The 13000-nt window shown below is 55.5% G+C and overlaps 1 protein-coding gene across 1 annotated transcript in view; it reads right to left on the bottom strand.

The window, feature by feature from the left end:
• Positions 1-10755, bottom strand: part of GAD1 (glutamate decarboxylase 1) — a gene marked incomplete at both ends in the record, with an annotated part of 29546 nt that extends 18791 nt beyond the window's left edge. Inside the window, 4 exons of the mRNA XM_084265027.1 lie at positions 2163-2405; positions 3144-3302; positions 8533-8595; positions 10686-10755. Coding sequence (XP_084121153.1) covers positions 2163-2405; positions 3144-3302; positions 8533-8595; positions 10686-10755 — 535 coding nt within the window. The remainder of the gene's footprint in view (positions 1-2162; positions 2406-3143; positions 3303-8532; positions 8596-10685) is intronic.
• Between the last annotated feature and the right edge of the window lie 2245 nt (positions 10756-13000).

The following is a 13000-nucleotide window of genomic DNA, read 5'->3' as shown; positions in this document are numbered from 1 at the left end:
TACCCTAGGGCTGCGGGACCCGCTGCAGCGGGGTGCTGAGAGTCCCCCTCCTCCCCAAGAGCCCCTTCGCACCGGCGCTCCCCCCCAGATGCTTTGAAAACTATGGGTTCAAAAAAAAGGCGTTGCTACCAAACCAAAGTCACACCATAATTTTGTATTCAGAAGAAGTTGCTTAAACGACTTTTGTAAGCATTAAGCTCGACTTCTGGGGGTCTACTTTCTAGCACGAAGAGATAAAGTTCCTAAAAAAAATGATGACAGGCTTTAAGGGGATGGGGAAAGGTGTCGTGATTTAGCGCTTATCTCTGCTGTCCTGGGAAAAGACATGCAGATAACACACTAGGGACAGCCCAGTCCGTTCAGCGCTCGACGCCCGGAGGGACCCTGTCACGTCGCGTTTGGCTCAACACTGGACACATCAGCATCTTTTGACATGAAGAAATAAATGAAACCTCTGCAATTCCGCTCCGAGCGATGTCAGCGGGAACCTTTTGGAGGCGTGAGCCTGCCGGCAGTGCCACATCTCGGCACATCCCTGAGAGGAAGCTGCCGCGGGAATTGAGGGAACACACAGACGAAGCGACCGGGCTGCTCCCGCCCCTGGGAGCCCAGCGGCTCAGGGCTAAAGCCCAGAAATATCACCATGGCTTAAGCTGTTTGCTTTGCAAATCAGCACTATCTCTCCCTTGCCGCGGCACGTAGTTTGGGAAGTTAAGAGACATTCCGCGGACCTCCCAAAGCTCTCAGGCAAGCCCGTGGCCTCCGGAGACTGGGCCTCAGATTCAGCTTTGCTGGCTTTGAAGGGAGCTTCACCTGGAGAATGTGAGTCCTTGGGGCCGGGGAAGCCAGGGTGTGTGTCCTGGGTCGTCACACGGCCTGAGCAGCTCTTTAAAGCTGCACCAGGTCCTGCTTTCAGCAGAGCTAGTGTCTCATGGAATACCTGCATCTCATCCCAGGGAGTGGGTCTTTGCCGGTCCCGCAAAAAGTCCAGGTGAGGTGGGCGTGAGGGAAAGAGATTGCTGGACATCCCAGCGAAATCAGTACGGGATTAATGACGCAAGCACACGGGCCGCAATCACACTGGCTTTGCTGTTGGCCACCTGTTCAACCACGGTCTGGGAGTGAAACACGTTTGATTAAGGGCCCAAAATCAAAATATGCCCCCGACAGGTTTGAATAAATCGAATCACCATGTAAATGGGAAGAATTCCGGAAGACCGGAAGCTAACTGCCACGTTTGCTATCGAGATTTGTTCTTTTGTTCACCGCTGTATATATAACAGCGCAGAAAGCAGCGCCCCGTCCTTCAGGAATCACTGCCCGCAGCTGCCTAGCCAGAGACTGCCAGACAAAAGCCTCCCCCTCCAAGCTCCCGCCGCCTTGCCACTTCAGCTCCGCGGGGAGAGCGCCGGCCGTGCCGTGCAGAGCCGTGCCCAAGAGGACCGCTGGCAGGGCGGAGCTCAGCAGCCCTGAAATGTGGAGCAGGACTGGGGAAGGAGCACACGGCCCCCGCTCCCTTATGGCTCCAGCTCCTGACCTGCCAGGGTACGCACAGCAAGCAGTCAGGGCTTGTTGCCAGCTGAGCTTTCTGCTAATAAAGATGTAAAACTTTTCAGGCCGAGCAGCTTGAAGGAACACAGCCTTTGCTTTAGAGCCTGGCCACAGCCCATCCAGTAAAAGAAGTGAATGTAAACAGTCATTTCTATTTGAATCAGAGAGACCCGGACAGGCTCATGGGTAATGGGCTGAAATCCACAGGGTTCCTTTATTGAGGATTCCTAGAATTTCAGCCTCTTTTTCATTAAACGTCTGGTGCACATAAAGAAGAAAAACTGCAAATTCAGTGTCATTTATGCCCTCATTTACCTAATGATACTGCTCCCCGGAGATACAGACAGCTCGCATTTCATCAAGTGAAAGAGATTATGTCTTAAAAACTTGTTTCTGGGCACTGCGACCAGCCCTGAGCCCAAGCCGTCGGGGACAGATGGAGCATCAATAACTGCAGTTTCGGACCAGTGACATTTCCAGCGCCCGCAGACAGCCCTGGAGCGCGGAGAGGGTGTGTGGGCTTGCCTCCGTGGAGTCAAGCCCGTTCCCTTCAGCCCGGGCCAAAGAAAAATCCCAGGAGGGTCTCTCCGGAGTAATGTTCAAGAACCTACCTGTCCTCACTCCGTATTTCAACGTGTCCCGGCAATCCACCAGGATCTGCTCCAAGGACTCGGGGTTATCCGAGAGCTCCAGGTTGAAGCCCTCCATGCCTTCCAGGAGCTGGTGCGGGTGGTGGAAGTCGAGCACTTTGGTGGATCTGTCAAACGTCTTCCTCACGTAGTTGAGGAGGATATCCACGACCTCCAGTAAGAACTGCATAGTCTGCTCCTCACCATTCTTGGCGGGCAGTAAATCTGCGAGGCAAACCAGCTGTTAGCGCCTTCTTTGGGTGCGAGACACGGAGACGAACCAGCCCCGGCAGGCCGGGACCTGGAAACCGCGGCCCCGGCACAGCCTGGCTGTGGCGGAACCGCAGCCCGGCCTCGGTCCGCCCCGCTTGCTCCCCGACTAGTGAAACCCGCTGCTGTTCCCGGGGATACCGGACCCTCTCGCCCGGTGGCAAAGGGCGAACCTAGGTCTCCACGGGAACAGCGGGAGCACCTCCGAGGCAGCACGGCCAAGAGCATGCCCTGCACCGTGAACATCGGGCTCTGAACTCTTTTCCCAAGCTCCCAAACCAGCACCTGCCCGTCTCCTGCAACGCTCCCGCCCGACGACCCACAAAGGCATTGATTGGCCTTCTCCACCCTCCTAGGCAGAGGCCCCGTACCAGCAATCACACACTGTTTAACTACCATTTTACTGAGGAGGGATTGGAATATAAAACTGCTCTCCCCCCGGGGCCGGATCTGGGGTGAACCCGGAGGAACCGCCAGAGCTGAGCTGCAGAGGATCAGCCCACAGCGCGTAAAATTGCATTTCAGAAAACTTGTACTTGTCACCAGTGCGGCTCCCAACAAACACACACCGAGCTCCTTCCAAAAACAACCAAGCAAGAGCACGGTCTGAACGTGGCTGCACTTCCAGGGAAGGCGGGGACAGACTACTAAGGGACGCGGTAGAGCAAGCAGAAGCTGTAAAAACCCGTTTACCTCTGGCATACAAATTGGAGAAGTCTGTCTCGGTGCGCCGGAACCTGGATTCCTTCTCGCTGTTCTCGCACGCCAGCAGGCTCTTGGAGGACTGCCTTTCCTTCAGGGAGCTGACGATCCGGCCCTTGTCTTCCAGACTGTTGGTCCTTTGCAGGAACCCTACATTGTTATTGCAAGGTGCACAGGTCAGAGCTTTCTCGCTTCCCAACATGTTTAGAAATATCTAAAGCAGCTCTCTAGACAACAGTTCAAAGCGGTGTTGGCTCTGAATCTGACTAATGAGGTCAGGAATAAGAGTATTTATGGGGATTATTTGCCTCCAGGATGGAGAGCTCAAAGTGCCATCAACTGCAAAAACCCAGCCATGCAAAAAACAAATTTTCGTCATTTAGTGCAGTGGTAAATTCTTATTAAGTCGATCAGACAGATTCCACTTCGGTAATCAGCCACTGGAAGAGAGTTCAGGATGAGTCAATGCTATTTCAGCCCGCAGGCGAAGTTTATGGACCTAGCAGACAGGGACAATGATGTATGATTAAAATCAGGGCCACTTTCAGTTCTCCTCGTGGTGCTCATGCACAAAAGGCATAAGAATAAGCAGTCATCCTGGAGCAGCCGTTCTGAAAGCACCAGAGCTCTAAGGACACCGGTAGCACTCATCAGCCCCACTTTCCTGCTATCAGTGCGTACCAGCACGTGTCCAGATGTGAATTTTCCACCTGGAAAGATGCTTTGATACTGACACTCATCATCCTCGGACTCTCCAGGACCTCCTCTCTCACTGGAGATGCAACCCTGGCACCAAGGACCTGATCTCAGCTGCTGTTGTTATGTGCAATAGCAATAATAAATCCCCTCGCCCCAAGAATTACAACGGCGGGCACCACGCAGGGCCCGTGGCCAGTAACAGGTCACGTCCGCTTTAACAAGGCAGAGAGAACAATCAATTTCCGGGATTTGATCTGCTATATCCATGCCCGCTAAAGCACGCATAGAATTGAGCTTTTCGTTATTAACGAGAGCAACAATTTTGACCCCTGCCAGGCTGCAGCGACCGTGCCTGTATGTTTGGAAGAGACAGTACGGCATCACCGTCCTCTTGTTTAAAAAAAAAAAAACAAACCCAGAAATGAAAACACTTTGCGGCTGGGGATATTCACTAAAGAGGAGGAATTTGCAGGTAGGAAAACCAACGCTGTAATTTCACTCCTCCATGTTCTCCGACGCCGCTTCTCTACAACGCCCTCCGCTTGCCGGCCATGTGCCCCCGCTCTCCGGCGGCTCGCAGCCCCGACGGCACAGCGGGGCTGCGGGCTCCTCCCGCCGGACGCTGACCCCCCGCCCGCCATGACCCCCCACAGCTCGGGCGGGCCCCAGGGGCTGCATCTCCGTGAGGAGAAAAGGGAGTGAGAAAAGGCAGTCCCATATAAGACATGGAAATTGTAGCCCCGGCTGCCAGTCCCTTCTGCATCAGTCTGGCATCCGAACAAATCTGCAAGACTGTTGTTCGCAGGCAGGTTTGTCTAGCCCATCCTTTCACTGAACACTTTACATTTTGCTTTTCAATGTTGATCAGCTAGTAATTAGTTTCTTTCTATGATACTTTTAGGAACAGAAGTTATCCGAGGAAAGAAAGCCAAACAGCTATTTAAGGGAATGTCTTTTCGCGAGCGCGTTAAGAGTAGCTGCCCAGCATCGATGACGCTTTATTTTTTATATTATAAAGTTTGTTGTTACTGCTCTTAGCGGTCCTTGCAGCGATCACTAGCTCCTGCAACAGCTAGTGTTGTTCGCCTGCTTATGAGGTGGCCCAGCTGATACTGAAACAGGAGCTGATACTGAAACAGGTTGAATTCCAGAGTGATCCTCTTTTCCCGGATCTTGTGGGTCCATTTTGCTTTATTTTTCCACTTCTCTTTCTTCCAGGCTCTCGGTGGCGAAGCTCAATGGGAACAGTTACGCGAAAGCGGATGTCTGCAGGAGCAGCAGCACTCCCCCCGAGTGCCGCGCTCCCCGTCACACAACCGGCGCTCTTCTCAGCATGCAGACACAGGTCCCTCGGAAGCTGCATGGGAAAGGAGGTGGCAGCGCTTCAGTAACCGAGAAAGGCTGCAGTTGCCTCCGGTTCGGCTCACATCGGGCTTAGAGAGGCCGGGATTTCGCTGAAGGGTCTGGCCTAAGTAGAGCTAAACCAGGCAGGTGGTGGCGACAGCACGGTAGGGGCACAGAGCTCACCCCTTGCCCAAACGACTTCGCAGCCGCTCTTCCCCGTGGGGCTCCCTGGCCCCCTCATTATCTGCCGAAGCCGGAGGCAGCGAGCTCAGGCGGCGGGGATCAGCTGGGGCTTCGCACGGGGCCCGTCAGCGTGCGCCGCGTGGCGGAGATTACCGAAAACTCCCAACCCAAACCGAAGGGAGGGACCGGCTGCCGCCCGGCATCTCCCGTTCAGCTGTAGATAGCGTGTCGTACGGCCACGTCCCTCTGCCACGGCGCTATCTCACGGACCTAGAGGATCCTGGGGGACCCCAGCGGGGCAGGGGCAGCTCCCCACTTTGGGACTGTCGGACCCTCTTGTTCCCCGAGCTCCTTCTCCGGAAGGGCGGGGGACGCTCCCCAGCGCCGACCCGCGTCCCGGGCTGCAGAGGAGTGCGGCAGCCTGCGCCCGAGGGCTCCTTCCACACCTGGGAGGGGTAAACGCATGACTGTATCAAACCTTTCATCCGTATCCGATGAGAAAAGGGAGGTCGGTGTAGGAGAGGCCCAGCAAGTAGCAGCACGTGAAATAGCGTCTGCGCTACTCCTCCTGTAGTAGCGAACAGCCTTTCCCAGCAGCTGCCTCCCGCGGGCGCTCCACCGACAGGCATTTTCATCGGTGTGTTTTAAGAGACCGGGGTTTTAAAAGCCGACTGGCGAGAGAGTCCTGAGTTCCCCAACATCACCACAAATCCGGCGTGATTTTGCATCAGGACTCACACAAGGCAGGCGGGTGAACCCTCCTCAGCCTCTGCCCCGCGGGGACCTCTGCTTCCGAGGCAGGGACAGACCTGCCGGATCCCCATCCGTGCCCTGGGTCAATGCGCGTCACTAGCGGCTCAAAGACGTTCTGTTTCCCTGCGTGGCCAGAGGGTTCAACACAATCTGCGTGAGCTGGCAGCATAAATCCCAGTCTCTCCGGAAACGAGCTTTTGAAATCCCACTCTCCTGCGATGTTCGCTGGGCTGGGATTCATCAGCTAGCCGGGGCCAAACGACTGAAGATGCACCTGAGCATTTCCGCTGATGCCAAGCAACCATTAGCAGGATCGGGCTCCGCAGGGACAATAATTGCCGAGGTGTCACTGAAAGGTGCAGCGTGCAACTCGAGTCTCCCCGTCCTTTGCCCACCGTGACAGTTCATTTAACCGCTTTAAAATATGTTCTCTTTTTTAAAGTGCATATGTGCAGAGACGAAGAGCGAGGGGGTGTGGCAGCAGCAGGGCTCGTCTCAGGTGGTGGCTTTCAACCAGAAAGGAAAGGAGCTAATCCTTAAATCGCTCAGTTGTTTGAGAAGAAATGACACGTACATCTTGGATATGTAATTGCTGAAAATGTCAAACACCATATACAACGCAAGTGGAAGAACCAACTCATTGTTTAAGACCTGACTTTTCTCTGATCATAACCCTTATCTAAAGTTTGCATTCGAAATCAATCGATTTCTGTGTGATATACACAGAAAGAACAGTCCTGAGGCTCCTGGCTTACTGTAGCTTTGTGTCTGCACAATATTTAGGATCTGAAACGATGTCTTCTGAAAGGTAAGGACGAGGGGATATCATCTGTAGTGGTCAAATGTCAACTTGTTTATCATGTTTCATTAGGATTCTTGGCAACGCTAACATTTCATATATTTTCCGCAGGCAACCTCTGTCTTTGTGCAGGTGTTAGATTCAAATGGGAGGGACCACACAATCAAAACCAGCGGTCGTGATAGAGTCCGATTATCCGAAATTACCATCATTATTCAGGGTACATTTAAAATGTAAAACAGAAAAGGGAAACTGAGCACCAAACCCGAACCAAAACCACAACAGCCCTGTTTGTTTTGAATTCCCTTCACACAACCTCTACTACACTTTTTTGTTTCTCAAATCCACAATGGTGAGATATTTAATTTTTAGTGTATTTTATCTCATTGAGAGAAGCTGCGATGTCCCTCTGTAACCCCGGTAGTCTAGCAACATGGAACAAGCCTAACGGTGCGTTACTTTATCAGTTCTGCTTGCCGGGCTAAATTAAAATGATGATGAAAAAGCCCATCGCTCCAGCCACTGAAGGGACCGGTAGGGAAACGGTCCATTAAACCCAGATCAGGAGCTATTTATAGAACTAAGCGACTACTCGTTAATGTCGCCTGCGGGTACCAATGAAATCTTTAATAGACACAGGGCTAAACATTCGCACCCTGACTCTTTTCCAGTGCAACAAATGTAACAAACCCCGTAGCGAATGAGCTTGGACTCGGGCAAGTAGGGCAAGAGGTTTAAATATATTTCCTTGGGAAAAAAACCCAACCCGTTTCTCCCACGAAATAATCCTCCACCCACAAAAGAAGAGATAGCTGGGGAAAATCGGAAATAATTTCTATTCATAAGGGACACGGGCTAAGACGAACGATTGTCCCCATCAGAAAATTAATATTTGACTGTTTGTCTGCGAAAGCGAAGGCGCTACTGAGAAATCTGAAGAAGGAAGACAGCTTGTTATCTGCAAATGAATCTCTTGCTACAACGTTGCGATCTGATTGTGCATTTGTTTCCCTTCCTGCATTTCATGTGCCTGCGCGCTGACTGGCTGCCAGCGCTATCTTACCAGCACAGCAAGCTGACGAATTGCTCTTTAATAAGGCTCTCGTTAATCTTTTTCCCCCAGGAGATCCGTATTTTCTAGTCAGATAAGGTTGAAAAATTTCAGACAGTGAGAGGCGGCCAAACACACACCCAGCACCCCACACCCCCCGCCCTCCCCGGCTCGTTCCTCTCCGCCGACCTCCCGGGCGGGCCCTGCGCTCCCCCCGCCGGGGGCGGCCGGCACCAGCAAACCCCCCCGTTCATCGCAGGAGGGGCCTGCAGCCGTCCCTCCCGCGGCGGACCGCGCTTCAGCCAAAGGAAATCCAAGGGAGGGAACGGCGCCCGGTGTCAGCGACGGGGCCCGGACCGCAGAGCCCCGGTGAAGGCGGCAGGGGGCGCTCGAGGCCGCCACCCGGGGACGGGGGCGATCAGCCCGTAATGCCCCCGGAGCCCCGGGGCTGGTGGCGATCCGCAGCGGGAGGGCTCCGGCCGAGTCAGGGCGCGTCGCGAAGTGGGGGGTGTGAGTGTGAGGGTCTCACGGCGGGGCACGGGCGGACTTACCGCATATCTTCAGCCCGATCTTCCTGGTGCACCCGTGAGCCACGCCGCACCACGAGTCGTAAGCTGGAAGAGAGAGCAGAGAATTCCCCTGGGGCGGCGGGTCTCCCCCGCCGACCACCGCCCCCCCACCCGCCGCACACTCCCCCACACGCCCCCTTCCATGATGTCCGGGAGAAACGGCTGCTTCCCAAGCCCGGCGGCGCCGGAGCGTGCCGGGAGCGGGGCAGCTGGGGCTCGTGAGACGGCGAGGTGACACGCTGGCCCGCCAAGGGGAAAGGGAAAGGCACCCGGGACCTGAGCATCGAATAATTTACTGGAGGGCCTTCGGGGAAGAGGCAGCTTAAAATAAAGTGGCGTGAAATGGGGTCACAAAAAAGTTCAGGAATTAATTGGGTGAAAAATAGTATTTGACTAGATGATGGGACTTACATGACTAAGCCTCGGCCGGACTCATGGGCCGCCGCCGGAGGCAATAGGGGCGCTACCGACCCGGTCCCTGCCCCGGAGCACCCCTGTGCCCCGCGGTTCGGCGCGGCCTGGCCGGCCCACTATATGGTGGCCCCAGGGCCGGCAGCACTTCGCCGGCCAGCCCTGCATGTCCGAGGAAACGCTGTCGAGTCTCCTGTGCGAGGACAGCGCCGTCGATGCGACTGCACCGACGGAAGGGCAAACTCTTTCCCAGCCGCTGTAAGCCGTGGCCTGGCCACGCCACGGTCGGCCCCAGCTGAGCTCGGTGGAAGCGGGGAGCGAAGCTCTGTTCTCAGGTAGAAGGGGCGCCGGCCTCGGCCTCGGGCACAGTCCAACCTCTCCGACCCCTCGCCCGCGGCGCGGGGGTGGGGCGGTTACTGAGGTGAGGCCGCGGCGGCCAGAGGGGCGCGGGCTGTGCCCCGAAACCCCCGTCCCTCCCCGCCGGGCGGCGGAAAACCCCTGGACGACCTCTGCGGCAGGCACCGCCGTCGGTGGGGAGAGGGAAGCTGCCACCGGCATGGCGGCCGCGGCGGGGCACCAGGCGTACTGAAGGCTGTGGCGCTGAGGGGCCGGGATGGCTTTGGGGTGTGAGGGGTAAAGGCGGCAGAGGGGTAGGGACGTGGGCGGCTCACCTGGGCGGGGAGGGCAGCGGCCAGGCCCTAGAGGAAGGGAGGGAAACGCCTCCGCGCTGCCGACCGGGCGGAGGAGCCCGCTCGGCGGGGTCGCTGCCCGTGCCGGCAGGCAGGGAGCCCCGGGCGGGCAGTGCGGGGTGCTGCTGTCAGAGGTTATCTCATTTTTAGCCACGTTGCCAATTAATTCGATTTCTGTGTGTAGGGAGGCAGCAGGGTCTGTAACCCCCGCCTGGACAAGACCCGGCGCTCCCACTCGCCCCCTCCCCCGTTCCTTCCAGTTGCAGAATAATGACTCCGATGCTCGTGCTTCGTAGCCCTTTCAGGGTAAAAGCTATTCCTCGCTTTGCTGTGCCTGACAACCTTTCATTTCTTACTGTTGCCCGCTCTTTGTCTCTGATGCTTTATAGCATCGAGCCTCTTTTTTATTTATTTTCGGTAGACGACAGTCTGAATTGCCTGGCAGGGCTATAAACTGATTCTCTATCCACCTGCAGCAGCCTCTGCTTCCCACTCACACCTCAATAACTCAAGGCAAATTCAGAGCAATTAGGAATACAAGGCTTTGAAAAGCTACAATTAGCATCCAAATTTCGCTTGATTACAGGCTTCATCGTAGGCTGAAAGGAAGCTGCAGCATTAGCATTTATAAAATGTACGGGGGAGACGACACACACCAGCTTTAAGCCACTGGTGTAACTTCGCCCTTTAACTGATTCATTTTCTCCACACCACTTAAAAGATCCCGATTTTTTCCTTTTTCTTTTCCATCTGGGTGTTCAGTTTATTGTCTAAATCCCTCAAATGTGGCTGTAAGATAAAGGCAGCGCTGTTCGCTGAGGTGGTTTATCCTACTAGCGTTTTATTCACAACGGACCAACCTCTCCCGCTTCCACCAGGAAGATGGTTTCTTTGTGTAGAGCACTTTCCGCACCTTGCTTAACGGCGCGGAACGGGGCTTCACAGATTTATTGTTTCGTTTCGAAATTGGTCTCTCGAAGCCTAGGTGGAGAAAGCCTTCAAAATACTTTAAACGAGGAAAATATTAAAACCTACTTGTGGGTCGAAAATTTGTTGGGGTGGGGTCCGGAGCGTCGTTGGAGGACGAGGGAGCGGAGGAAGCCATGCCTTCAGAAAAGCCCCAGTTCCCGTAGCCCGGGTTTCCTCCGATACTCCTCTGAAGGGTGGGCAGCAAGGAATTTGCTGGAAGGAAGAAAAGGCGGTGTTAGTAGTCTGATCTCCAGGAGAACCGCACGGGAGTCCCGTCCGGACGCCGGCTGGCGGCAGTGGCGTGAGCCGCGCAGGTCCCGCGGCGGCGGCAGGACAGGCAGGGTCCAGGCGGGCAAGGGCCGGCCGTGCCAGGGCCGCGGGGCCGGGCGCAAGCTGCGCACCGAGAAAATGCTTCGACAGGCTGAAGCAAAAATCATCCCTTCACTGGATGCCGAGGTGCTACCCCCCGCGTTTGAATGACGGATTTAGCGGAGCATGAAGTCTATCGCAATTACATCGGTGGCTGCTGAGCAGGGCAATTATGTGGCTCGCATCAAATGGAAACCAACGTACAAAGCGGGTTTAGAAATTACCAGCCCAAACGGAGCCCGTTTCTGTGCCTTATCATCCGACCCCCAAACATACCAGGCTAAGCATTCAGGAAAGACTGACAGACAACCCCCCCCACCACAAAGGTGTATTTTGGCCAGGTCCAATGACAGACGCCGCACACATATGTATTTGCACACACATGTGACAGCAAATCGGGACCAGTACGTGCTCCAGCACTAACCAGAGCTTTCATGTGCTCGTGCTCGCTTTAGTGGCACAAATGGCAGAAGAAGGCGTCTGTCTGGAGGAAGAAAGGTGCTGCTGGACCAGCCCTTGCTCCTCGCCAGATGTTTAGCCCCTTCCTGGCGGACACGGTGCTCCGATAACCGATATAGGGTCGCTGATGGAGAATTGCCGGGTCAGTGCCCCGCTCGTCTCTTTGTCCCCACGGCTACCTGAGATTTCTTTCTTTCCCCTTGTAAAGAAAATGAAGGTCGCAGTAACGAACGAAAGCTTTCTTTGTTAACGGCGTTTTTCAGGTCGATGGCTACCGAGTCATTCCCACTGCTGGGCGGATTTTCGCCCGTGTGTAACCGCAACGGATCCACGATTTCAATGGAAAACGGCTATTTCACTCTTTTTTAAGAGGAAAAAGAAAACAACCATAAAGCAGAAGAGAGTCTCTAGACAATGCCTGGAAGTGAAGTAACAGGTTAACATAACGTCTAAGGCGCTGGCTGTCTCAAAATACACGTTATCGCTCTATAGGTACGACAGCGACCAAAACCGATTTTAGAGGGGAAAAAAACCCTAGATCCTGAAAGCGGTTCCCAAAGGTTTGAAAAACAGGATGCTGTTCAGAGGAGACTTACCGAGGTGACGAGCGAACCACTCTTACTGTCGGAGTCCAGGCAGGCAGGGTGACTCCAGCCTGGGAGCGACCCGCCGCTTATAAACTCCGCCAGAAACGACGTCGGAATACCAATCGCGCCGCGGAATTTAATGCGAGATGACCTTTTTTCCCAGAAGTGCTGGGATTTGCTTTTTTAAAAGCGTGAATCGCCGGTTGATCTGCTTCGACGCAGGCATGAGTCAGAGGGCTGCTGCCGCCACCCCCTCCGCACGGCTCCGCACGGGGGCTGGGGACCGCCGGGGCGGCCGGCTGGGGCGGGGAGGGGCGGCTTACCCAGCCTCGGCTGCCGCCGACAGTCTGCTTCACCCCGGGGCGGCGAGGCTGACTCCCGCGGGCGGGTAAGGCTGCCCAGCAGCGGCGGAGACCGCAGCCCAGGCGGCGGTTTCAGCCTTGCGAGTCCCCTGTTGAGTCCCTTGTGCGGACGGCACCGAAGGCTTTCCCTAGATAGCACTGGCTTGACCCGAGGTCGCGGGCTGTGCTAACAGGCGGCAGAGAACGGCACACATCAGCGCACCGGCAGAGGCGACGTGTCTGAACTCCCGCTCGGACCGTCCTTGCGACCCCAGCAGACACTCCCCTGCGCACGGTGCGGCCCACAAGTGAGCCAGGCGGGGTCCGTGTGAACTGTAGCTTAGTAAAACCAGCCCCCTTCGCTGTGGCGAGGGTTTGATGTGCCCCGCTGGCTCACTCCGCCGTCCCCGCGGCCGGCTGCCAGCAGCGCCCTCCGCCCCGCTCTCCGCCAGAGGGTGGCAGAGGCACAGGGACCGCCGCTCTTTTTGTCTTCCCGGCCACAGGGGAACACCTGGATTTCTGTGACTTGCCCTCAATTTCGTACCACGCACCCCTTTTGCTAAAACGGGAAACATCAGGCCAACATTTTTCTTGAACCCCCGACAACCCAAATCCGTGTTCCTCC

This window comes from Gallinula chloropus (assembly GCF_964237585.1).
Source record: "Gallinula chloropus genome assembly, chromosome: 5".
In the NCBI taxonomy this organism is placed as follows: Eukaryota; Metazoa; Chordata; class Aves; order Gruiformes; family Rallidae; genus Gallinula; species Gallinula chloropus.
The sequence above is the reverse complement of the archived record's forward strand: the minus strand, read 5'-3'. Positions and strand labels throughout refer to the sequence as shown.